The sequence below is a fragment of the Suncus etruscus genome, chromosome 8 (genome assembly GCF_024139225.1).
Source record: "Suncus etruscus isolate mSunEtr1 chromosome 8, mSunEtr1.pri.cur, whole genome shotgun sequence".
NCBI lineage: Eukaryota > Metazoa > Chordata > Mammalia > Eulipotyphla > Soricidae > Suncus > Suncus etruscus.
Genome location: NC_064855.1, coordinates 110,129,865 through 110,154,928, shown reverse-complemented (window position 1 = coordinate 110,154,928; position 25,064 = coordinate 110,129,865). Strand labels below are relative to the sequence as shown.

At 41.2% G+C, this 25,064-nt stretch overlaps 1 protein-coding gene across 1 annotated transcript; it reads left to right on the top strand.

The window, feature by feature from the left end:
• Positions 1-1,452: 1,452 nt before the first annotated feature.
• TGDS (TDP-glucose 4,6-dehydratase) lies at positions 1,453-24,731 on the top strand. Its single transcript, XM_049778715.1, has 12 exons — positions 1,453-1,546; positions 3,819-3,885; positions 6,422-6,490; positions 7,631-7,721; positions 12,597-12,739; positions 14,078-14,176; positions 16,410-16,469; positions 17,776-17,819; positions 18,699-18,864; positions 20,934-20,992; positions 22,359-22,456; positions 24,297-24,731. Exons 1-12 carry the CDS (start codon positions 1,461-1,463, stop codon positions 24,365-24,367), a joined length of 1,053 nt encoding a protein of 350 aa, XP_049634672.1. The 5' UTR covers positions 1,453-1,460; the 3' UTR covers positions 24,368-24,731.
• The last annotated feature ends 333 nt before the right edge of the window (positions 24,732-25,064 follow it).

Below are 25,064 nucleotides of genomic sequence, written 5' to 3'. Positions count from 1 at the left end.
GTTGGGATTCGAACTGATGACCTTCTGCATGAAAGGCAAACGCCTTACCTCCATGCTATCTCTCTGGCCCCAGCAAGCTAGTTTTTAATGAATACAATTTACACAGAAATATATGTGCAAGAGAAAGAGAAGAACACATGTTTAAGGGGAACATGGGCTTCTTCAAAGTGGAATAAAGCAAGCAAAATTCTGTTCAAAGGGAGAACACTGACTTGAGAGTTAGTCGAGCAAGACACATATTCAAGAGAGAACAAGAGTTTAAGAGACCAAGCTAGAGCATTTTATTTTAAGCTTACATTGTAGTACATTGCATTTTGAAAATGAGACAACACTATTACTGAGAGTGCATCTTTTTCATTGTTATAAGAAAAATTAGAATGAACATGTGTTTTTTGGTAATCGCTTTTTATTATACATCATGGAATTCGGGGTTTGTAGGTTACATACATTGTAATTTTTCACTGTAACTTTTTGTCCCCACTCCCCAAATGCAACAAATGACACTTCTACAACACTGTGTCTTCTCATTCATTTCAGGCTTTTTAGTCGTTGTATGTATATATGTATATACTCATTCTACTATATTTACTGATAACTTATTCTGGTGCTAGGCCTGGTGCTTAATTAGTAGCCAGAAAACAAAGTGCCATAAATAATAATAAAAAATTTTGAAGTAAATGTGGTGATAGCCATGGTGAAAAATGAATTAGGTAGTCCAGGAGAGGCTCTCCAACAGGTATGTTCAAGCTTCAAAATGAGGAAGTAAACAAAAGAGGTAGTAAACAAACAGACAAAAAAAATCAAGGAAATTTTTGAAAAACCTAGACAGACATTCAGGGGGAAGGCATTTCAGGAGGATGTGTCATGCAGACCAGGGGAAAGCAAGGCCAGGAGAAGGAAGCGGCTTCAGTAGAGAGGACAGACAGAAAAATAGGGAAAGATCTAACGGCAGGCTTTAGGAAACTGAGGCAGGAAGCAACCAGTACTGCCTGTTTTCAGATTGATTCTAATGAGAAAGTGTTTGCACTACTTCCGAGCTGTCATCTCTTCTCTTTGCAAGAAAACACCTGCAGGGCCCTCAGCTCCACCCAGATTAATTGTAGAACCTGTGACGAATTTTTCCTAAAGCAACCGTGTATCTAAGTAAAGCCTAAACTCTTACAGACTACACCTGCGAGTTCCAAGCCCCATTTTTCCCAGCCACTTCCAACAAAACTGCAGGGCTAGCCAGGCCAGCGGGGAGGAGAACCGCGCATGCGCGCGAGATGGGCGTGACAGCGTGCCCTAAGGCCACGCCCAGTTTTCCGCAGGTGGGAGGGTCTAAAAGTCCAGCTCCGGAAGTGGGACCTTGTGACCCGCCCCTTGAACGTGTCAAAAACGTCGCAAAATGTCGCAATTTGGACTTGCCTTACGGGTTACCTCCCCGGCGCTTTACGGCCTGGGCACTGCGGAGCTGGGAAATGTCTACCCTGGACCAGGAGGATCCTGTGCATCCTCCTAGGAGTTTTGCTAAACGGGTCCTGGTCACCGGAGGTGCAGGTTTCATGTAGGTAATGGTACCGGGAGCAGAAGCAAAAGAAGTTCCCCTGAAAACTCAGTCTTTCCTTGCTTCTCCTGCCCTTGGCAAGCTGGGGCCTGCTTGGGTGGTGGGTAGGCAGATTTTGAGGGGAAACTCCTACCTCCCTGGTTCCTGTGTAATTGTTGTTGCTTGATTTCTCCATCCACCCCCAGCAAGGGACAGTGATTGTGTGTCCCCACTTCCTCCTCCTTGGCCCTGTCACCCTTTCGGGGGGCTGTGACCCTTGCTCTTGACTGCTCTGGCATTGCCCCAACTTCTGCCCTTTAGCCCCTCCACCCAGTCTAAAGGCTCCCTTTATACTTTTTTTGGATTCTAACAGATTTGATCAGACCAGACTTTCAGATACCCTCCTGATGCTTTGACCAGGATCAGGCCCTGGAACATCCTACCTCTGCCTCTGTCTCATGTCACCCCCTTGCCTGTCAGTTGCCCCCATCTGATGCTGTTGTGCCCCCGGATTGGACTTTCCCTCCTTTAAAATCTGTGGCTTTAAGTGAAGCTGCAGGAAGCAGTGTTCTTGGTTGATTCCTGTTGGATTTCCCCCAAATGCCCAAGTCTTAAGCCTTTTTCAGGTCTCAGGTGGTCCTGCCATGCCACCCTTTTGCCTTTCTGTGCCTGCTACACTTTACATCTTGAAGGCTCTGCTCCCGTTACTTTGTAGGCGGTTGGTCTTGCTGAATTCACTTGCCTCCTGCATTCTCACCTGCTACTCACTCTCTTACTACTCACTCTCTGAGAGAGAGAGAGAGAGAGAGAGAGAGAGAGAGAGAGAGAGAGAGAGAGAGAGAGAGAGAGAGAGAGAGAGAGAGAGAGAGAGAGAGAGAGAGAGAGAGAGAGAGAGAGAGAGAGAGAGAGAGAGAGAGAGAGAGAGAGAGAGAGAGAGAGAGAGAGAGAGAGAGAGAGAGAAAAGAGAGAGAGGAGAGAGGAGGGAGAGAGAGAGAAAAGAGAGAGGAGAGAGAGGAGAGAGAGAAAGGAAGGAAGGAAGGAAGGAAGGAAGGAAGGAAGGAAGGAAGGAAGGGAGGGAGGGAGGGAGGGAGGGAGGGAGGGAGGGAGGGAGGGAGGGAGGGAGGGAGGGAGGGAGAGTCTTTCCTGCCTTGTGGCTGGCTTCCCTGTTCTAGAATTTCAACCAGGTGAGGATAAAAGACTGTTCTTTACTCCACCCCTGAAAGATCACCTGACTCCTGTTGTAAAGACGTGCAGTACTAGTTGTAGGGACCCAGTGGCAGCTGGCCTAGTCCAGCAGTCTAAAAGAAGTAGGGATATGGGACTCTTTTGTAGTTTGATTTCTCCTTCTGGCATATTAACTCACCCCCTGTGATACCCACAGGGTCACAGTTAGAAAAGGATCCCGGGGATTAGAAGGTGCTGGTTGCTGGCCCAGGAAGGGTATAATCCTACGGAGCAGAAACTCATCAAATATAAATGGAATTCTTTATTTTCTGTTTATGGTTTTGGGTCACATTCAGCAGTGCTCAGGGGCTACCCCTGGCTCTGCATTCTGTAATTACTACTGGCAGGCTCCAGGGACCACATGGAATGCTGGGGATCCAACCTAAGATGACCCTTGCAAGGCAAACCGACTGTACTATTCCTCTAGCCCCTCACAAGCTGCATTCTTAATGCCGCTAGGGGCTGCCATGGATTCTGGGTGCCCACTGCTTTATTTGTAAAATCTGCTGGATCATCCCTCCCAGACCTAGACTCTCCCAAATCAGGAGTTTATCTGCTTTAGTTTAGGGCTCACCTGAAAGTGCCAGTGTGTATCCCGTTTTTGTACCAAGAGCCAGGGTCCACATCATCATCCATATAGACATTGGACTATGATCAAACTAACTTAATGTGCACAGCTTTTTATGTCCAGCTCCCCAAAACTGCTTCATTCTACTTTTCATCGACCACTGCTCTTTTTGCGGACTATCCTGATTTACTCCTGTCCTTTGTGGGATCGTGGCTGGTGGTAGCCTTTGGGGCTCAAAATTATTTTTTTTAGGCTCAAGACTACCCAAAAAGTCTCTTTTCTACTGTAAGCATTTGTAAATATAAGCTATTGAGAAGGTTGGTGAAAACTGTGGGAACTCTTCAGCATACTTAGATGTATTTCTGGGTCTTTCAAAATGAGATGGTACCTGGAATATTATTAATCAGAATACCTGACAGTTTAAGAAACATGCAGGAGTTTAGGAATAAAGTTTGTTGTCATCTCATAACATTTCCGGTTTTTTTTTTTCTTTTCTTACAGTGCATCACATGTGATTGTTTCTCTAGTGGAAAATTATCCAAACTATATGATCATAAATCTAGACAAGGTGAGTTTTGGGACTTATTTACATTTTTAAAATGTTGTCATTTTCCAGATGGTGATTCGATTCCCGGTATCCCATATGGTTTTTATGCCTGTCAGGAGTGATTTCTTAGTGCAGAGCCAGGAATAACCCCTGAGTGCTGCCAGGTGTGACCTCCCAAAACCAAAAAAAAAAAAAAAAAAGTCATTTTGGTATACTGAAATTGTAGGGTTTATATTTTTAGTCATTTTACCAACTTAAGAGTTGATATAACCATGGGTTTATGATATATTTACTTACACATGAACTCCCATGGAACTTTATTATAGTAACCCTTAAAGGTTTTTGTGGATTTTTTGGTCTTATTTTTGGCATGTAAGAATGAATTCTAAAACCAAGTCAGATTCCTAACCACTAACATAAAGGCTGAAATGTAGAATTATTACCAAAAGAAACTAGTCACCTTTAAAATGTTTGGTGTTGGGGCCGGAGAGATAGCAGGGAGGTAAGGTGTTTGCCTTTCATGCTGAAGGATGGTGGTTCAAATTCTGGCATCCCATATGGTCCCCTGTGTCTGCCACGGGCGATTTCTGAGCATAGAGCCAGGAGTATTCCCTGAGCGCTGCTGGGTGTGACCAAAAAAAAAAATGTTTGGAGTTCAGGGCTGGAGATAAGGCCTTGCATGTGGCCAACTCTGGTCTAATCTTTGGTTCTGTCTTTGGTCTCACAAATCCTGCCTGGAGTGAACCCTGAAGAGCTGGGTGTGACTCAACCAACTCCCCATTTTTTGGAGTTTATATATTTGCTTATGTTTTATTATTCTTAGATATTTTATTATTTATTATTATTTATTTATTATTATTACTGTTAGATATTTTATTATTTGATTCAATAACTTCAAGGTGCTGGACATTTATTTTTTTAATTTGCATTTATTTGGGGAAGGTCAGCAGATGAGCCACAACCACTGCTGAGGGGGTTGTACCTGGCTGTGCTCAGTGGCATGTCCTGGTAGTGTTTGGAGAACCATATGTAAAACGGAAAATCAAACCATGGTCACCAACATCTATCTCCAGCCCTGAAAACTCACTTTTTAAATAAAATGCAACTAACTTAGCTTTTGGAATTATTTTAAAGTTCTCAGGGGCCAGAGAGATAGCACAGCGGTAAGATATTTATTTCCATTTGTGTACACAGCAAACCCTGGACAGATGTGGGTTCGATTCCTGGCATTCAGTATGGTCCTCTAAGCCTGCCAGGAGTGATTTCTGAGTGCAGTGCTAGGAATAATCCCTAAGCACTACTGGATGTGGACCAAAAACCAAAACCAAAACTAAAAATAACAAAACAGAAGTTCTCAAAGAACTGAGTGCTAAATGGAGATAAAGTGATATGAATGATAACCCTTCAGTAACAATACTACAAATCACAGCATCTAAAAGGAAAGACAAAGGAAGAGAGTGAAAGAGAAAGAGAGGCAGAGAGCAAAGTAAAATGTCTGTCCCAGAGGTAGATAGGAGAGAGGTCAGGGGAGGGACCTGGAGGGAAACTGGGACATAGATGGTGGGAAATGTGCACTGGTGAAGGGATGGAAGTTGGACATTGTATGACAAACTTAATCATGAACAACTTCATAAATGTGTATCTCACAGTGATTCAATTAAAATTTTTATTAAAAATAAATCCAAGAAAAAACAAAAATTCTCGAGAGGTTGAAAGCCAGGATTAGTAATTCCATCACTGGATTTTATTTTACTTGTTTTTTTTTTTTTTTACTTTAAAGGCAGAACTGAAGAGATAGCTCATGAGACTGGGTTGTATGCTTAATGTGCACAAGGCTTGAGTTCACACCCTGCCACCACATATGGTCCTCTGACCATGGCTAGGAAGTGACCCCGGAGCACTGAGCCAGGAATAGCCCCAGTGTGTTTCCATATGTGACCCACAAACCCAAATATACTAATAAGCACAGACACATGTGATTACCTTCATTTCATAAGTTGTACCAGTGAATGTGTTTTAGGCAAACACATTCCTAAATTGTAGGAAGTCTTGTCTGTGTTACTGTTCTGAACCTAGGAACAGTTAACTCAGAGACTGACCTCATGGCCCAAGAGAAGTGAAACCCAGAGCTAATTACCAGTTCCTGTCAGTGAAGACTGTTAACCTTTTCAACCCACTGAGGCTGTTGGCAAATTTGGGAAGGAAAATATTTCAAGGAAGAAATTTATTTGAAAAGAGGGTTTTGTGAGCACCGCCAGGAGTGAGCCCTGTGCATCATTGGGTGTGGGCCCCTCCAAACTAAAAGTAAATAAAGAGGGCTTTATGTGGTTTTTATTTTGAAACGTAACACAATTACATGATTTTTTAAAAAAAATTTTTATGTGGAAATATCCTTCTTACAGAATAAAAAGCAAAGTCTTTAAGCAGATATGTTCTTACATATAGTTAGAACATCTGTAGAATTTAAAATTCATTGAAGCCATACAGGATAAATTAACTGCTGATGACCTTTTAAAAATGCGTTTCTTCCTCTCTCCTCAACATTATGTTTTCTAAGTTGGATTACTGTGCAAGCTTGAAGAATCTTGAGACAGTTTCTACCCAACAGAACTACAAATTTATACAGGTAGGAAGGTCTCCTTGTAATTCTATAACAGACCCTCACGGTTGTCACTTTTGCTCAAACTTGGGTAATATGGGCGTGGCAAGCATGCATATCAAAGGCCTTTTACTTCCCACAGGATTGTGCTGTACAAATATTTCTTTTAGATTGACATCACTTTGGGAGAGAAATAGGACAGCAGGTTGGGCGTTTGCTTTCCTTGAAACCAATCTGGATTCCATCCCTGGCATCCTAGATGGTCCCCTGATTACTGCCAGGAGTGATTCCTGAGCTCAGAGTCAGGAGTAAGCCCTGAGCACCACCACTGGGTGTGGCCCCAAAACAAACAAACAAAATCAATATCAATATTTTCTTTTTTTGGTTTTTGGGTCACACTCGGTAGTGCTCAAAGGTTACTTCTGGCTCTGCGCTCAGAAATTGCTCCTGGCAGGCACCATGAACCTTATGGGATATTGGAATTCTAACCACCATCTGTCCTGGATTGGCTGCGTGCAAGGCAAATGCCCTACCACTGTGCTATTTCTCTGGCCCCTCAATATTTTCTTGTTAGTATTGTGACCTTTCCTTGGAAAAAATGTTGTGGGGGAAAAATAAATAATACAGTACTTTGTACTGTTTAATACTCAATACACTCTTGTTTTACTTATTTGGGAAGAGGGCCATAATGGGCAGTGCTCAGGGGTGGATTATGGCCACTTACTCCTTGAACCATGCAGTCTAAGGGTTGAATCCAAGGCTCTTGCATGCACAGCATGCACTCCACCAGTTGTGCCCTGAACCAAAATACTGTTTTAGACACTTAACTGCAAAGAAAAATTTTAGGAGGCCATACCTGGTGGTGCTCAAGGATTACTCCTGGCTCTGCACTTAGGAATTACTCCTGGCAGGTTTGGGGTGCTGAGTGTCAAATCTGGTCAGCTGCATGCAAGGCAAACATCTTACCCACTGAATTATTGTTCTAGCTCTCAAAGAAATATCTTAAATGAAATATCATGCATCTTAAGACGCTGTACTTGACCACTTGATTGAATTTGCAGAACATTCTCTCGAAACTGAGAGAAAGAGGTTGTATTATTTTGCTTGTTGTTATGAGTGAGAGTGTGTAATGAAAGTATTTTTTTTAATATCTCTCATTTTATACAGGGTGACATATGCGATTCTCACTTTGTGAAACAGCTTTTCGAAACAGAGAAAATAGACATAGTCCTACATTTTGCTGCGCAAACACATGTAGGTAAGTGTTGTCCTCTGTTACATTCACAGATAGCCTTCATCAGTGCACATTTCCCAACACCATTGTCCCCAGATTCTTTTCCATCCTGTTTTGCCCTCTTCCCTACCTGCCTCTAGCAGACATTCTCTCTCATTCATTTTCTCTCCTCTTTTTTATTTTCCCTTTTAAACACTGTGGCTTGCAATATTGTTACTGAATGGGTATGAAGCCTATCACTTTATCTTTTTCAGCACCCAATTCTTGTCCAGAGTGATTATTTCCAACTATTGTTGTTATAGTGATCCCTTCTCTGCCCTAACTGTACTTGCTCTCTGTGGCAAGCTTCCCCCCATGGATTGTTCCTCCTAGCATTAATCTCTATGTCTCTGATTAATATTATCATACTATCCCCCCCCACAAATGAATTGTTGGTACTTTTCCAGATTACTTTTATTAGGGCAGGTTGAAATGTGACTTTGACTACTGATTTCAAAGTGTTTTAATGGACAGTTTTTTTAATTTCATAGAGTTGAGTCTCCAATCCTTTATGTCATGGGTAATGATGCTAAGAAATTCTCTCTTTCCTCAAGTTCATGAAGATTCTTTCTATATTTTGTAGAGTTTTATCCATATGTCTTTCACATTTATTTTTGGAGGGGGCTAAAGGGAGACACACATTAACAGTGCTCTAGGGCTATTCCTGGCAGTGTTTAGGGGACCAGTGCAGTGTTGGAGGTTAACCAAGTCACCTGCATACAAGGCAAATGCTTTCCAGGGGTCTCAAACTTGCAGCCTGTGGGCTGCAAATGGCCCTCCATACAACATCTTGTGGCCCTGCCCTAGAGGAATCCTTTTTGTTTTGTTTTGTTTTGTTTTGTTTTAGTTGTTTGGGTCACACCCCCCAATGTTCAAGGCTTACTACTGACTTTGCACTCAAGGATCACCCCAACTTAGCCTCCTGCGGCCCACAGGTAAATTGAGTTTGAGACCCCTGCTACCCCAATACTCTCTCTCTCTCTCTCTCTCTGGTTATTATCTTTCATGTTTAAGTTTGTACTCCATCTGAAAATGATTTTTATATATAGTGCGAGTTGACCTTTACATATATAGTACAAAATAGGAGTTCAACGCTATTTTTTTTGGGGGGGGGCTAATCTGGCTATGTTCAGGGGTTCCTCCTGGCTCTGTGCTTGGGAATTAATCTTGGTATGCTCAGGGGACAATATGGGGATTGAACCTGGGTCAACCTCATGCAAGGCAAGTGCCCTACCCATTTTACTATTGTTTCAGCCCATTAACTCTTATTTTTTCCAAATGCCAATTGAACTCTTATCATTTAGGAGCAAAGTCTTTCAATTCCCTGCTTTTTTTTTTTTATGTACCAAGCATGCCCAAATGAGGATATTTCTTTCTGACCATTGGGCCTGTTTTTCTTTACCTGTGCTGATGACATACTGAACTGAACAATGTTCAGCAGTGCATGAAATACTTTACTGTTGCTGATCTTTTCTGAGTTTAGCTTCTTTCCTCCTCATTGCTGAGATTAAAAGTCTTTTTAGTGTTTTATTAGCCTTCTTCTCTCCTTTTGTGTTCCTCTATGTTGTTTGGAAAGCTTGTTTATGTCTTTTTATATTTTCTTGTGGATTATCAGGCTTTTCCTTACAGAATTTTTAAGTTCTTTATATTTCCTGGATTCCTTCTGCCACTACCTATTTATTATTTGTGGGTTTGGAGGTTTTGTTGTTTTGGAGCCACATGCAGTGTTCTTAGGGATCACTCCTCACTTTCCTCTTGGGGGAACATATGGGATGCTGGTATCAAACCTGGGTGGACTGCATGTAAAGCAAGAGACTTATCCACTGTGCTATGTCTCTTGTCCCACCACTTTCTACTTGTAATTTCTGGTCTTTCATTTTCATAGTAGTATTGTTCTGTGCATGTTATTCAATTTCAATCTAGTCTGCTTTACCCACCTTTCCTACAGGGTTAGTGTTCTTTGGGCCTGTGGAATAGTTCTTCAGTGGCATGGAAATAATCTCCATTCTTTTGTTAAAAGTTACTGTTTTGCATTTTGTTTGTAAGATTTCCCCTGTATCAGCATGATTTTGACTCAATATTGAAAAGACTTTAAAGCCAGAGACATAGGGAAGTGAGAATGTTTTGCCTTGTAAGATTTCCCCTGTATCAGCATGATTTTGACTCAATATTGAAAAGACTTTAAAGCCAGAGACATAGGGAAGTGAGAATGTTTTGCCTTGTAAGATTTCCCCTGTATCAGCATGATTTTTACTCAATATTGAAAAGACTTTAAAGCCAGAGACATAGGGAAGTGAGAATGTTTTGCCTTGTAAGATTTCCCCTGTATCAGCATGATTTTGACTCAATATTGAAAAGACTTTAAAGCCAGAGACATAGGGAAGTGGGAATGTATTGCATGTAGGGGCCCTAGGATTAATCCTTGGTACTGCTTTATTCCATGAGCAGAGAGCCTTGAGTAGCACCTAGTACTGCCAGGTGGCTCTCCCCCACACACACCCCAAAAGCAAAACAAAACAACAGGAAAAGACCCTCTTCCTGACTCCACATCTATTGTGGAGTAAGTGCCCACATAAGCATGTTTCTCTTTCTGAGTGCCCATCCCAAGGGTATTTGTTACTTCTTATGCCATTATCAGAAGTCTTAATTAGTGGGGCTTTTACAAAACCTTTTGAGTGTAGTCAAGAAACTCTTCTACCATTTGATCATTTAAAATTTTTTTAAAATGATCTTCATAGAGATACAGGCCAAGTTCTCTCTCCCTGTCCTGCAGACTAGCGCCTCCTCTGTCCTTGAAAGATCTCTCCTCCATGGGCCCCTAGTGACTGTCTGTGTTCAAACTTCCTCAACTTCCTCTTTTGAGGGCACCTCCTTCTGACTTAGGTGGCTAGATGGCCTCTTATGTTAATCACACAGTAAAGACCTTTCCTAAAATAGTCACATCCTAAAGTACTGAGAATTAGGGGTATGTCATGAATTTTGGGAAACATGCTCAGTGTCATAAACATGGGTTCAAGTGTGGTTAAAATTTCAAGGATAGGACCAGAGGGACAGTACAGGGGTTAGGGTGCATGTAGCCAACCCATGTTCTATCCCCAGCCCTAGGAATAATTCCTGAGTGCAAAGCTAGGAATAACTGATGAGCATTACCAAGTGTGACTCCCAAATTAAAAGTATACAATACAAATTTTCTGGTGGTGATTTACATAGATATCGGCCAACTTCCTTTCTTGGGAATTACAAACATCTTGCCTTTTCACAAAACCCTGGGGAAAGTATACTTTTTCACCTATAGACTCATCAACAAAGTGTATTGTTGTTGTTATTCTTGTTTTTTAGTTTTTCCAATCAGATAGTTGAAATGTGGTATCTGTGGGTTAGAGAGAGTACAGTGGTGAAGGCGCTTGCTTTGCACATGGTCAACCGGTGTTCAATTCCTGGCAGTCTTAATAGTTCCCTAAGCCCTGCCAGACGTGAGCCTTGAGTGCAGAGCCAGGAATAAGCACTGGTCAAATGGGTGTGACCCCACAAAAAAAGAAACTACTTGTATCTGTAACTTTTTAATTTCTTGGGGGGGGGGTCACATCTGGCAGTGCTCAGGGGTTATTTCTGGCTCTAAGCTCAGAAATTGCTCTTGGCAGGCTCAGGGGACCATATGGGATGCTGGGATTCGAACCACTGTCCTTCTGTATAAGGCAAACACCCCACCTCCATGCTATCTCTCTAGCCTCTGTATCTGTAATTTTTAATACAAATTTTCTTTTTTTTTTTGATTGAATTTAGCCTCGTAGTTCAGGACTATTTGTATGTTTTTATTTTCTCCAAACTATTTGTGTGATTTCCTGACACTTTTAATATATAATCATTTGTGTAACTTCTTTGTAGAATGACAATAAGAGCCATTTCTCTCATAAACTAGAAGATTGCTCTACTTATTTGTCTTCTAAATTTTTATTTAATTTTTTTTTTTTGGTTTGGTTTTATTTTTTGGCTCCATTGTTGGCTTTTTCAGGGCTTAGTCCTTCTTTGTGCTCAGGATCACTCATGGTAGGGTTTAGGAACCATATGTGCTACTGAGTATTAAAATCAAGTCAGCTTAATACAAGGCTAGTGCCCTACCCACTCAATTATCTCTTTGCCCCTCATTTGTTTTTCTTTTTTTCTTTTTTTTTTTTTTCCCTCATTTGTTTTTCATAGTGCTGCAGATAGAACCTTAGGAGCCACATCCTACGTCCTGAGGATCAAAATTTTTTTTTTAAGTGAATTGATTGGTTTTGGTTTTGCTTTTTGCTTTTTTGGAATTTTGGGTCACACCCGGCAGTGCTCAGGGGTTACTCCTGGCTCTATGCCCAGAAATCGCTCCTGGCAGGCTCTGGGACCATATGGGATGCCGGGATTCAAACCACTGTCCTTCTGCATGCAAGGCAAACGCTTTACCTCCATGCTATCTCTTCAGCCCTTGAATTGATTGTTTTTAAGAAATTATGCAATATTTTATCTTGTTTGACTGTTTAATGACCATGGATTGTTCTTAAACAATGCAGAAAGGGAGAGATTTTAAAAATTTTACCCGTTATTTAAGAGCAATTTAAAATGTAGATCTGACATTTTGAAATGTTTTTTGTTCCCAACAAACTGAGCAAGGCTTGTTGTAGGTAGGGGTTTTAAGAACTTACATGTCGGATGTGGTCTAGCCAAGGGGAAGTGATAAGCAGGAAAGAGTTTTTGAGTCATTTATCCCAGTGCGGTATGGCAGTGACTTAAAAGAAAGGAGAAATGCCCTTAAACAAGTTGTCTAAGTCACTTGCTAATCGTGTTTTCCTGAGGATGAAGTACACTAAATGTCACTCATTCCCATAGACCTCTCCTTCGTTCGTGCCTTTGAGTTTACATACGTGAATGTGCATGGCACTCACGTTTTGGTCAGTGCTGCCCATGAAGCTAGTGTGGAGAAGTTCATTTACGTCAGCACAGATGAAGTATATGGAGGCAGCCTGGACAAGGTAAGCCAATCCGATCACGTCCTTTCAAAGTCAGTTCCCTAGGTTTTTTCTCTTTGGGATTATCAGGAACTAACACAAGGATATATGTAAATGAAGCTGGTAATGTCAGATCCCAAGATGTAGAAGTCACTGGTTAGGTCAAGTTGCAGGATGTAGAAGTCACTGGTGAAGTCAAATTTCAGGCGAGAGCACTGACAAAGAAACATTCACCAGCACTTTGGAAGAGTAACTCAGTATATTGTATGTGAGAAAGGGCTATTTAGACTAGGAGAGAGTAAGGGGTAGACTCTATGTCAGCCTATCAGGATGTGAGAGGGGATTACAACAGGGCGTGTGCACCTGTATTTAGGGTAGATAGGATAAAAGGATTAGGGAAAGCAAGGTGTCTGCTCTGGGTGTTAAAACAGGGTGAGTGCTTCAGGTGATTATATACAGGACATAATCTAGGTCCTGATGTAGTTTGAAAAAATTTATAATTGGAGGGTCTGAGGAGACAGATCAAAAGGCTGGAACTCACGTAAATGAGAGCCTGAGATTTGATCCCCAGAGCATTACCAGATCTGCAGGGCCATAAACAATATACCTAATGTTACTGTTGATATTGTTGTAAAACACAAGTTAAAAACAAATGCCAGGGGCCGGGAAGTTGGCGCTACAGGTTAGGTGTCTGCCTTGCAAGCGGATGGACCGCGGTTCGATCCCCCGGTGTCCCATATGGCCCCCCAAGCCAGGGGCGATTTCTGAGCGCATAGCCAGGAGTAACCCCTGAGCGTCAAATGGGTGTGGCCCAAAAACAAAAAAACAAAAACAAAAAAAAAACAAATGCCAAATCGTTTATCAGTCCCACTCTCGACCACTGAGAAACTTCCGTATTTAATTTCAGCAATTTTACACCAAGTAAATCTTCTCTTTCTCGCATTCTTTTCCTCTCTGCGCCGGAGGTAACACTAGAAAAGATCAGCTAGAAACAGCTGAAAGATCTAGAACAGCTAGAAAGATCTTTGGATTGCAAGTCAGATCATGGGGTCACTGCACTCAAGTTTGCTATTTTAACCAGGGTTTTCGAGGTACCACATGCTGTGGCCTCCCTCTCCACTTGCTTTGGGCAAACTTCCAGCCCAGGGCCTTTGAACTGGCTAATCTCTCCACCTGCCCCTCCAAAACTGGTGTGAACCTCAAGAACTTATAATAGGATAAAGGATTTAGAAAAATGCCAGGTTTTGCATGGCTGAGGTTCATTTTACTTTTTCATTTCAAGTTTGTGATGCTTTCTGGTTTTCCTATTTAAAAAATGTACATAATGCTTTTTTGTTTTTAATATACCCTTTTCAATTTTAGGAATTTGATGAATCTTCCCCCAAACAACCCACAAATCCTTATGCATCCTCTAAAGCAGCTGCTGAATGTTTTGTACAGTCGTACTGGGAACGCTATAAGGTAAGGACGGGTTGGGCTGTTTTCTTTTGGACTTTGATTCTAAATCGCCAAGAGCACAAGCAATCTTTTGTTTTTATAGAAGACAGGTTGAAGAAGAGTTATTTCTTGAGGAACTTAAAAAAGCAACAACAGCAACAACCCACTCCCCCACAAACAAAATAAAACAAAAAAAGAATTTCTACTGGTACTGTGCTCAGGGGGACCATATGTGTTGATATTAGCTGCAGGCATGGCAAGTCCCTGCACTCTTTCTGATCTCGGAATTCTGATATTATATGGACAGAATAGAAACTCTTTCTTGTTCCATTGGGTGTTTGAAGAAAGGGTTTGTGTGGAATTGTTTCTCTTGAAGGAAGAATTTGTATGTGTTTCCTGTGAAAGAGAATCCAAATGGAATTGTTTCCCAGGGGTCAGTGGAAGGCCCTGTTGGGAAATCCTGCTTTTTAGGAATCCTCCCTGTGGCGTAGGCCTGAGGTGATTCTCCTACCTGCTGCACACACACTTGCTCTCTCCTCTCAGTGGGGTTCACAGCTCTTGGCTCTTTGTGGGTGATGTTGTCTTGGGTGTGGGAGATTTTCCCAATGGGCATCAGCAGCTCAAGTTTTCTTCCTGTGACCCTTCCCTGAGTTTTTAGAATTCCCAGGGGTTAATTCCAAAAGGCAAGCCGAGGAACTACTGCTAAGGCTCTTGCCTTGGTCTGGGAAGAGAGTTCAGTGGTTAGGGGCAGACTCTGCTGGAGTTCAGGGTGCAGTACTACCTAAGGTATTGTGAGGTAATTGGAGGTAATTTGATATTTTTTCCATTTGTTTCTGTGTTCTCTCTGCCTGCCTTTTCCTCTCCCCTTGAGGGGAGAGGTTTTGTTTGGATCTCAACAAACAGGAGGCAGGAATGTTGAGGGAGAGAACTATCATCTAGACTTGTGATTCCATATGGTAGAATGACTGGCTTGTGGGAGAACAGCTTATAGAGTGAGCTTCTTGCCTCTTTTAACCTTCATATCTGTGTGGATTCTTTATTCCGGACTACTACATCTGGAACAGCATCCCCTATCCACTGCAAATAGGGGATGTGGAATTTCCATTTCCCTTTTGGGAACTGTGGAACAACCAAACTGTACCCCAATGTGTATGATGAAGTCCTTAGCGTACCTCTGGGAGTCCCTGGAGGTCCCACACCACCACTGTTGTGCCCTGGTGGGTCTTGGCATTGCAAGATCAGAGACATCCTGGGACTGAACAGTTTTCCCACTTGGCCAAGCACTGCAGGGACTGGCCCTGAGTTTGAGTACCATTTGGGAAGCACCCTCTCCCCCAAAAGCACAGAGGTTAAAGATTTAAGGTGTTTTTTTTTGGGTGGAGGAGTAGAGGAGGGGCAAGGAGACATCCTTGATAAACAGCATAAATCCATAAGCAAATACATTGTATTTGCTATGTACAGCCTATGTACAGCTATGTATAGCCTATGTACAGCTGACCCAATTCTATCCCCAGTACCACCTGTGGCACCTCAGAACTGCCAGGAGTGACTCCTGAACCCTGCGGGGTGTGGTCACCAAACCAATTCTCTCGCTCTCCATGACCCAATAATGTTGGCCCTTCACCTTTCCCCAAGAAGGTTGGGGCATCGGAGAACAGTCCTGAAGGGTCACATCTGAATTGGAACCAAACTGGAATCCTGGGGGTGAAAATGTGTTTAATTTTCTACCACCAGAGTCACACCTGTCTCCTGTCCTCACTCTGTCCCTGAAAGGCATCAAGCCCTTTTGCTTTGTGGAGCTCCTTCCTCTATCCAAAGCCAGTTCCCTATCGTTTTTTTCCCAGAAATCTTACATTAGGAGAAAAAAATTAATAAAACCTTTAGGGATGGAGAGATAGCACAAGCGGTAGGCATTTGCTTTGCACGCAACCAATTCAAGACAGATGGTGGTTCGAATCCTGGCATCCCAGATGGTTCCCCGAGACTGTCAGGAGCCAGACATAACCCCTGAGCACTGCCAGGTGTGATCCAAAAACAACAACAACAAAAAAAGAGAGATAGAGAGAGAGAGAGAGAGAGAGAGAGAGAGAGAGAGAGAGAGAGAGAGAGAGAGAGAGAGAGAGAGAGAATCCCTTAGCTTTCTCCTTAAGGTGTGTGAAGTCACAAGCTCTAAGTACCCATATTTTCAAAGTTCTTCCCTGTAGCCAGGTGACATTGCTGCACCTTTCTGCTGTACTCACATTGAGTATCCTTTAAGTTTCCAGTTGTCATCACCAGAAGCAGTAATGTCTATGGACCGCATCAGTATCCAGAGAAGGTACGTGTCACCTCTGAATTCATCCTGTGCTTTTAATGATCATAGGCTTCTCACTACTTAAAGCAGCCTGTCTTCAGTTTTCTGTCAAAAAAAATTTTTTTTTTTTTTTTTGGTGGATAATGCTGTGTTGGCTACATGTAAATTTCATGAGGGTTTGTTAGCACCAAACACATAAGTCTTAGTTTCAGCTTGATCCCCAGCACCTGGCTTGACCAGAGATAACACCTTCGAGTAGCATCTGACAGAGAAAAGGTAATCTGCAGAAAGATTCACTGCAGAGACTGTCATGATTCCTATCACCCCTTCAGCCCAGGCTCCTGGTTTGCAGGCGAACCAGTGAGCCAGAGACTGTCCATATAGGAAGCTTGTCTGTGAATTTGTCTGCTGGCCAGCTAGTTAAACTCTTCCCCAGCTCCTCATGACCGTGCTAGCCTGAATGCTTTCCAGAAAGTTTCATAATAATAGTAGATAATGTCGCTGAATGGCCGAAAGTCCTTTACTATTGGTTCTGTGTCACTGTGGCAACTTTAAGTTCATGGTTCTCTATCCTCTGAGACCGAGCTGGGTAAGAAATTTCCAGCTGGGTACCCTGATCTATTTGCCCAAAGGAAAGGGGTTGCATGATCTGCTCATAAAATAGCTCCTTTGGTTAATTTTTGAATTATCTTTAGTAGGTTTATTACAAATTCAGTAAATTTTTTTTTTTTTTTTTTTTGGTTTTTGGGCCACACCCTGTGCTGCTCAGGGGTTACTCCTGGCTATGCACTCAGAAGTTGCTCCTGGCTTCTTGGGGGACCATATGGGACACCGGGGGATCGAACCGCGGTCCGTCCTAGGCTAGCGCAGGCAAGGCAGGCACCTTACCTCCAGCGCCACCGCCCGGCCCCTAAATTTTTTTTTTAATCTTACCAGTTCACCATCAACTCTTGACTCCAATGGGCCTGGAAGAAGATTGTTAGATTCATAAGCACTTAATGAATAGGTGGTTGATATTAGAATACTAATACTAAGACTCATAAAAACCAGCACAGCCAACACAAAAGTGAGTGTAATGCTGAGAACAAACTTTATGAAGATGCTTCTTTGCTCTGGACTGACTGTTTTTGTGAAATAGGAGGCAGTCTTAAGTTCTTTTACTTCTCAAAATTATAAAAGATTTTCTCTTAAGCACCTGGTAAAGAATTAGAATGTACCCATATGTATATATTTTTTGACTTGGCTATTTTAATCCTAATTTTTATGGTGCATTCAGATGTCTATGAATGAGTGGACATCCAGACTGAAATGATATTTGTATATTTTTCAGGTCATTCCAAAATTTATATCTTTACTGCAACACAACAGGAAATGGTATGCTGCTTTTTGTCTTTGTATTCATGTTTTCCTGGTATATTGATAGTATTTAGTGATTCTTTTTCTAGAAAATCAGAGTTTTGTAGAGTTAATGACTAGTCAGATTCCTTCATAAATTGAAATTCCTTAATAAGTTAATAAATTTCATAAATAAACTTTAATAAATTTCTTAATAAATTGTATACGTAAATTTATACAAGCAATAGTGCTTTTTGTTTTTTTTGTTTGTTTTTTGTTTTGGGGACACACCAGGTGACGCTTTCCTGGCTATGCGCTCAGAAATTGCTCGTGGCTTGGGGGACTATATGGGACACTGAGGAATCGAACTGCGGTCTGTCCTAGGCTAGTGCAGGCAAGGCAGACTCCTTACTGCTTGCATCACTGCTCTGGCTCCAAGCAATAGTGTTTTAAATAGCTCTAACCTATAATTCAATTTTATAATTTAATAAGCTAATTTAGTTATCTAATGGCCTGTGTCAGAACTTTGAGTTGTAGCAGTGAAATGTATGCATTGCATGTTCATTTTTCTCCATGAAGGAATTACTTAATTCATGGAATTGTGAATATTTCTTATAGTGAGTTTCAGACATACATTTGGATAAATATATCTCAGTAACTACATATGTGCTTTCTCCTTTCTTACTGAAAACCCTTGGGAAATCTGGAGATCTTTTAAGAACCATGAATACTTTTTAGACAAATCATGAGAATTCGTGTTTTCAGTCAAAACTCTCTGAGATCTCTATTGGAGCTGCCTTTTCTGGCCTCAGAGCCCATTACTAACATTTGGGTTTGGAGGAATTTGCCTTTTACCCTCTTTTCTTTTACGTCCCTTTCTTTTTCTTCTTCCTCATTTATTTATTTATTTATTTTTAGCTGTATTCATGGATCTGGGCTACAAACAAGAAATTTCCTCTATGCTGCTGATGTAGTAGAAGCATTTCTCACTGTCCTCAAAAAGGGGAAACCAGGTGAAATTTATAACATTGGAACCAATTTTGAAATGTCAGTTATTCAACTTGCCAAGGAATTGATACAACTGGTAGGTATTATTCAAGGATAGTGAGTCCAGAATTGTCCCAAAGGCCACAATGTGCAGTTTGCTCAAATTGAACAGTGAATATGAAATTCATAGTTTTGTATGCTCTGTGCTGATGTGTCATTAACTTGAAGTTGTCTAGTGGCACTTTTAGGACATAAATATAGTACATTGAAATATAGACCCATTTTATGACCTGCCCCAATATCAGAAATATATACAGAATCACTTGCTCTGGAGAGATAGCTCAAAGGGCTAGTGCATGTATTTTTCATATGTAAAGACTTGGGTTTGATCTCCTGCATCACATGGTTCTCCAAATATCCCTGATTGTGGTCCCTTTCCCCTGAAAATTTTGTCTTCAATCTAAGAAACAATGATACCTATATAGTAATGTGTAGCTGTGTATGAGAGAACATCATCAGAAATCTCAAGATGGAGTCCAAATGGAAAAGCTTGCCTGGCTTTGAGGTTCCTCCTTCCATCCCTAGCGGTTCTGACTCCAACTATTCACAATGGGTAACTTAGACTAGACCTTGTCCTCCTGGAGATGTTGCTGTTAGGCCTCAGGTCAAAGGTTCTGCAGGTGCCAGTGACAAGACCTGCTTATCTCCTGTGCTTTTCTCTGGCTTGGCTATTCAGTTGAGTATCTGGTAGAATCTAGGCAAGAAGTTCACTTACTCAGAGGCTGCAGGGGTGACTCAGGAACACCCAGAAGGAGGTGTCCATTGGATGATGAAAGACAGGCAAAGGGCTTTGATGAACCCAACTTCTTCCAACTCTTCCCTGAGCTTTGGAAACCACATGCCTGGGCTTTTTTATGGCTATTTCATCATATAGGCATGATTGATTGATACACTCATTGGCCATTGGTCTTCTCCAATTGGTCTGCTTTTGCCTTTCCTGGTGCGGACAGAGAGCCTGGATTCCCTCCCTTTAGTAATATAAGTTGGTTTGCTAGGTAACTTATCTCCACCTGGAATACCTTTCCCCAGAGTAAGGCAGGGTTGTAATGCCTGGCAGTACTCAGGGACCAGATCAATGAGTGCAGCTAAAAAAGTAGATACATGAGAGGGACAAGGGTGAAAAGACAAAGTCCTCCAAGCCTGAGGGTTCATGACTAGATTCAAGGCCAGAGAAAGCAGCTACAATAGAGTTCTTAGTGCCAGGGATCAACCCTGGGCCTTTCTCAAGCTGTGTGTATCATAGCTGTGTATTGAGCCCATTGAGCTTATCTCTCTGACCCCCATCTTTGAGTGGAAGGATTTTATTCAAGTATTGACTTGGAGTAGACATCATTTCCCTTAGAGTTGCAGATTCTAAGACTCTATCTAGGACCTGAAGTGAAGAGTAGCTATCTTATTGCTTATGTGTGTCTGATAATATATTAGAGATACATACTCCTTGTTACAGATCACACATTACACTGGAAAGTCATTAGAAGCACCCCAATTTAAATATTTTTCTAATAGTTTGTGCAAAGTGTATTCTGAACTTTATATAGATGATAGGTTATGAAAGTTGATATGAAATAAAATGTTGAAATATGGGGCTGGAGTAATAGCACAGTGGTAGGCCATTTGTCTTGCATGCCAACAACCCAGGATGGAGCCGGGTTCAATCCCTGGCATCCCCTGAGCCTGCCAGGAACAATTTCTGAGCATAGAGCCAGAAGTATCCCCCGACCACTGCTGGGTGTGACCCAAAAACAAACAAAAAAAGTTGAAATCTGAAATAGAAATAGAAATGTGCATAGAAAGTTGGTAAGGAGCTGATGGCTTCAAGTATCTTCTTAGGGTTGGAGTGTTAGCATAGCACGTAGGGAGTTTGCCTTGCATGCGTGTGGCTGACCCAGATTCTACCAGCATCTCATATGGTTCCCTGAGCACTACCAGGTTGATATCCCAGAGCAGAGCGAGGAGGGGTAACCCCTGAGCAACCGTCAGTGTGGCCCCCAAACTAAAGTGTCTCACCGACTTGATTTTCCTTGTCTTTTGACTCAGCTGTTAAGTGCCATTGTTAGTGCCTGGTCTCATTTATAGTGTGACTCAAAGTCTTCTCCACTTTGACAGATCAAAGAGACCAATTCAGAGTCTGAAATGGAAAACTGGGTTGATTATGTTAATGATAGGTAAGTAACACAACACAGTTAAGGTGGTGAAGTCTTGGGTACTAATAAATGTAGGAAAGATATAGTCTTAACCAGCAACAAGTTGCATTCCTTTGAGTTTGCATATTTTTCTTAATTATATATGTTATAAGAATAAATTATAGAGACGGGAGTAGTAGTACAGCAGGAAGGGCCCTGGCCTTGCACATGACTGACCAGGTCACATCCCATATGGTACCCTGAATACCAGCAGGCATGACACAAAAACAAAACAAAACAATAACCCAAGCAAATCACAAATTGTTGAATTTTTGCATAACTAAAATCTTATTTACAAGAAATTTGTTGGCTTTTCACACCTGAATTTAATACTATTTTATTTCCAACCTATTTTTAACTTTAATACTATTTTATTTCCAACCTATTTTAACTTTATTTATAATTCGTATAAAGTAACTGATGATAGAACTGATGATGGAACATAATAGTCCTTGTTGATTGTTGTCTATTCCTTCATGATCTGATGGTATATAAAGGCACTGTATTGATACTCAGACTGTGGCTGAAATAAGAAATAGCCACAGAGGGTTAGGAATTCAGGATTATAGATGACGTTTAGTATTGGCATATTCGTAAAAATTATAAATGGTTTAATATGGTTTTATTAGACATTTTTAATAAGCATGTTACTAAGTTGTGTTTTTTTTTTTTTTTAATTTTGCACATACGTCCAGTAGTGTTCAGGAGCTATTCTGGCTGAATGCACTGGAGTGGTTGAAGTCAAGGGATCATGTGGTACTGGGAATAAAACCCAGACCTCCCAATTACAAAAACCCTGTAGCCCATAAGCTCTCTTCCAGTTCCCTCAGGAAGAATCTTTTTGTTGTTTTTGGTTATATCCACTGGTGTTCAGGACTTACTCCTGGTTCTGCACTCAGAGGCCACTCATGGTGGACTCAAAGGACCATATGGGGTGATGGAGATCAAGGACCATATGGGGTGGTGGAGATCAAACCAAGGTCAGCTGCTTGCAAGGCAATGCACTGTATTATATCTCCAACCCCCTCAGGAAGGAACTTTTTAAGAAAAAAGTCTAATTAAAAGCTGGCCATCCAGGGCCAGAGAGATAGCATGGAGGTAAGGTGTTTGCTTTCATGCAGAAGGTCATTGGTTCGAATCCCAGCATCCCATATGGTCCCCCGAACCTGCCAGGAGTGATTTCTGAGCATAGAGCCAGGAGTAATCCCTGGGCGTTGCTGGGTGTGAACCAAAAAACAAAAACAAAAAAAAAGCTGGCCATCCATTATTTTTCTCCTAGTGTCTGAATGTAAATATGTGTGTGTATATATATATCCACAACGTCATTTTTAATGTTTTGTTTTCCAAGACCCACCAATGACATGCGATATCCAATGAAGTCAGAAAAAATACACGGCCTGGGATGGAAACCAAAAGTGCCTTGGAGAGAAGGAATAAAGAAAACAAGTATGTTAAGAATTGAAACATTTAAAGGGAAAGAAACATATATTAAGAACATTACAAATCTAGCAGACTATTGTGAATAATTATTTTAACTTTTCAGAGTGCCATAATCACTGTATTTCTAGCAATTTAATGTATTTTCTCAGCATTTTGAATTTCAGACTCTTAACTTTCTAGTCAGACTGGTCAGTCTTAGTAACTTTTGTCAGATGGTTAATTCTTTGGTATTCTTTTATTTACTTTTATACTTTTTCACCTTTGAAAGATAAATTTTCAAGTAGCTAGTGGCTTCCATAGTTATTGTTTTAACCTTTTTCTTAGTTATACATAAAATAATGGTCTATTTTAAGATAGAATTTGATGAAACATTAGAAGTTGTAGGCTTTGCTTGCTTTCTGTATTGAAAAAATGGAAATATTTAATATATGTAGAAATTAGCATTTAACTGTGTAAAAGTTCACGTATATATATTTAAATTGTTTAGAAATGTACTCATGGGGGCCGGAGAGATAGCACAGTGATAAGGCCTTTGCCTTAGACGCAGAAGGATGGTGGTTCAAATCCTGGCATCCCATATGGTCCCCCGAGCCTGCCAGGAGTGATTTCTGAGCATAGAGCCAAGAGGAACTCCTGAATGCTGCTGGGTGTGACCCAAAAAGAACAACAAGAACAAAAAGAAATGTATTAATGGAAAAGAGAAACTCAGTTGTAGAAAGTCTCGATTCAGATCTTAACTTGAAACAGAAAATGTGTTAAAATGTAAAAAGGAAATTCAAAGATAATTATATCTCATTATATACTAAAAACCTTTACTAATAGGCTAGCAGCATAAACATAAAATAATTTCACACACTAACAGAACACTAATGTCCTTTCATTATAACTAAGTGCTGTTTTACAACATTTACAGGAGCAAACGCTTTCTCCATAAGCTTCTTCACTCCACAACTTTCTTTTTTTTTGGTGAGGGGTGCTTTTGGGTCACACCCGGCAGTGCTCAGGGATTTCTTCTGGCTCTACACTCAGAAATCGCTCCTGGCAGGCTCTGGGGATCATATGGGATGCCGGGGATCAAACCACCGACCTTCTGCATGCAAGACAAATGCCCTACCTCCATGCTATCTCTCTGGCCCACCTCTATAACTTTCTAATCATAACAAATAATTTTTTTTTTTTTTTTTGGTTTTTGGGCCACACCCGGCGGTGCTCAGGGGTTACTCCTGGCTGTCTGCTCAGAAATAGCTCCTGGCAGGCACAGGGGACCATATGGGACACCGGGATTCGAACCAACCACCTTTGGTCCTGGATCGGCTGCTTGCAAGGCAAACACCGCTGTGCTATCTCTCCGGGCCCGTAACAAATAATTTAATTCCCTTTCTTCTGAGATTTCTTTTGAAAATCTTAAAATTAGGTTATTAAAACACTGAGGCCAGCAAGCAAGTTCAGTATTTTAGGATTTTTCAATTAAAAAAAAAAAGATAGTGATTTTAAATAATTAATTTTTAAGTGATGAAGAATTTCAGAGATTCATTTATAATTAAATTGTTCCCATAGTTAGACACCTTTACACAGGATTAGCTGATGGACAGAACTTTTTTTTTACTTAGCAGGAACTAACTCTGAATATACTGTTTTCTCTTTCTTTTTCTTTCCTGTCTTCCTTCTCTCTTTCCTTTTTACCTTTCTTTTTCTTCCTTCCTCTCGTATCTTTCTTCCTCCCCTTTTTTTCTCTTCCCCTTTCCTTCCTCCTTCCTTTCTTCCTTTTCTACTTTATTTTTAATGGTTACTTAAAACTATTTTTAAATAACCCTTTTTAAATAATCTTTTGCTTTTTCTCTATCAGTTGAATGGTACAAAGACAATTTTCACAACTGGAAGAATGCCGAAAAAGCATTAGAAGCTTTCCCAGTGTGATCACCATTTGTTTAGCTGTTGGAGAGAAGGAAATCAATCTACCTCGACAAGTGAGAAGAAAACAAGTGACCAAGTAACGTGGCCTCAGTTCATTTGGAAACAGCTTCGGAACTTTTTGTGTGAAAAATTTAAATGCAACATTCCAAGACATGCAAGCTCAGGCATGTGACATCCTATTTAAGTACTCAAATGATTCCAGGAAAATAAGTGTGTGTGTGGGGGCAATGTGATAGTATAACAGGGAGGGCTCTTACCTTGCACATGGCCACCCTAGGTTCAATCCTTGGCATTCCATATGGTCCCCCGAGCACCTTCAGGACTGATTCCTGAGTGCAGAGCCAGGAGTAAGCCCTGAGCACTGCTGGGTCTGATTCCAAAAATAAAAACAAGCAGACAAAAGAAAATAGCCAGTAGACATGAGAGGTGGCTCTATGAGCTGGGCCAGACAGTGGACATCCAGGTTCTAGGCATCAGAACTGAGTGTTTGTGGGAAGGTAACAGCTGCTCTCCTTGAACTCATCAGCCTCTCTCCTAGTGAGGGGAGAGGGTCTTTTATTTGTAGGCAACATCTGATGAGCCTTATGCCTTAATCCTTTTTCTTAAGGTCAAATCATTGTACGTTAATTGCTTAAAAAAGAAAATGGAACAATGAAAACATCTAGCACTTTTTTTTTTAACATTTGGTATTTTATAAAAT

What these genes read in the sequence shown, in the direction of transcription:
- TGDS (XM_049778715.1), top strand. Translation starts at nt 1,461, where the DNA reads ATGTCTACCCTGGACCAGGAGGATCCTGTGCATCCTCCTAGGAGTTTT. An exon ending in TGATCATAAATCTAGACAAG is followed by an intron (nt 3,886 to 6,421) that starts GTGAGTTTTGGG and finishes ATGTTTTCTAAG; the next exon opens with TTGGATTACTGTGCAAGCTT. An exon ending in TGCTGCGCAAACACATGTAG is followed by an intron (nt 7,722 to 12,596) that starts GTAAGTGTTGTC and finishes TCATTCCCATAG; the next exon opens with ACCTCTCCTTCGTTCGTGCC.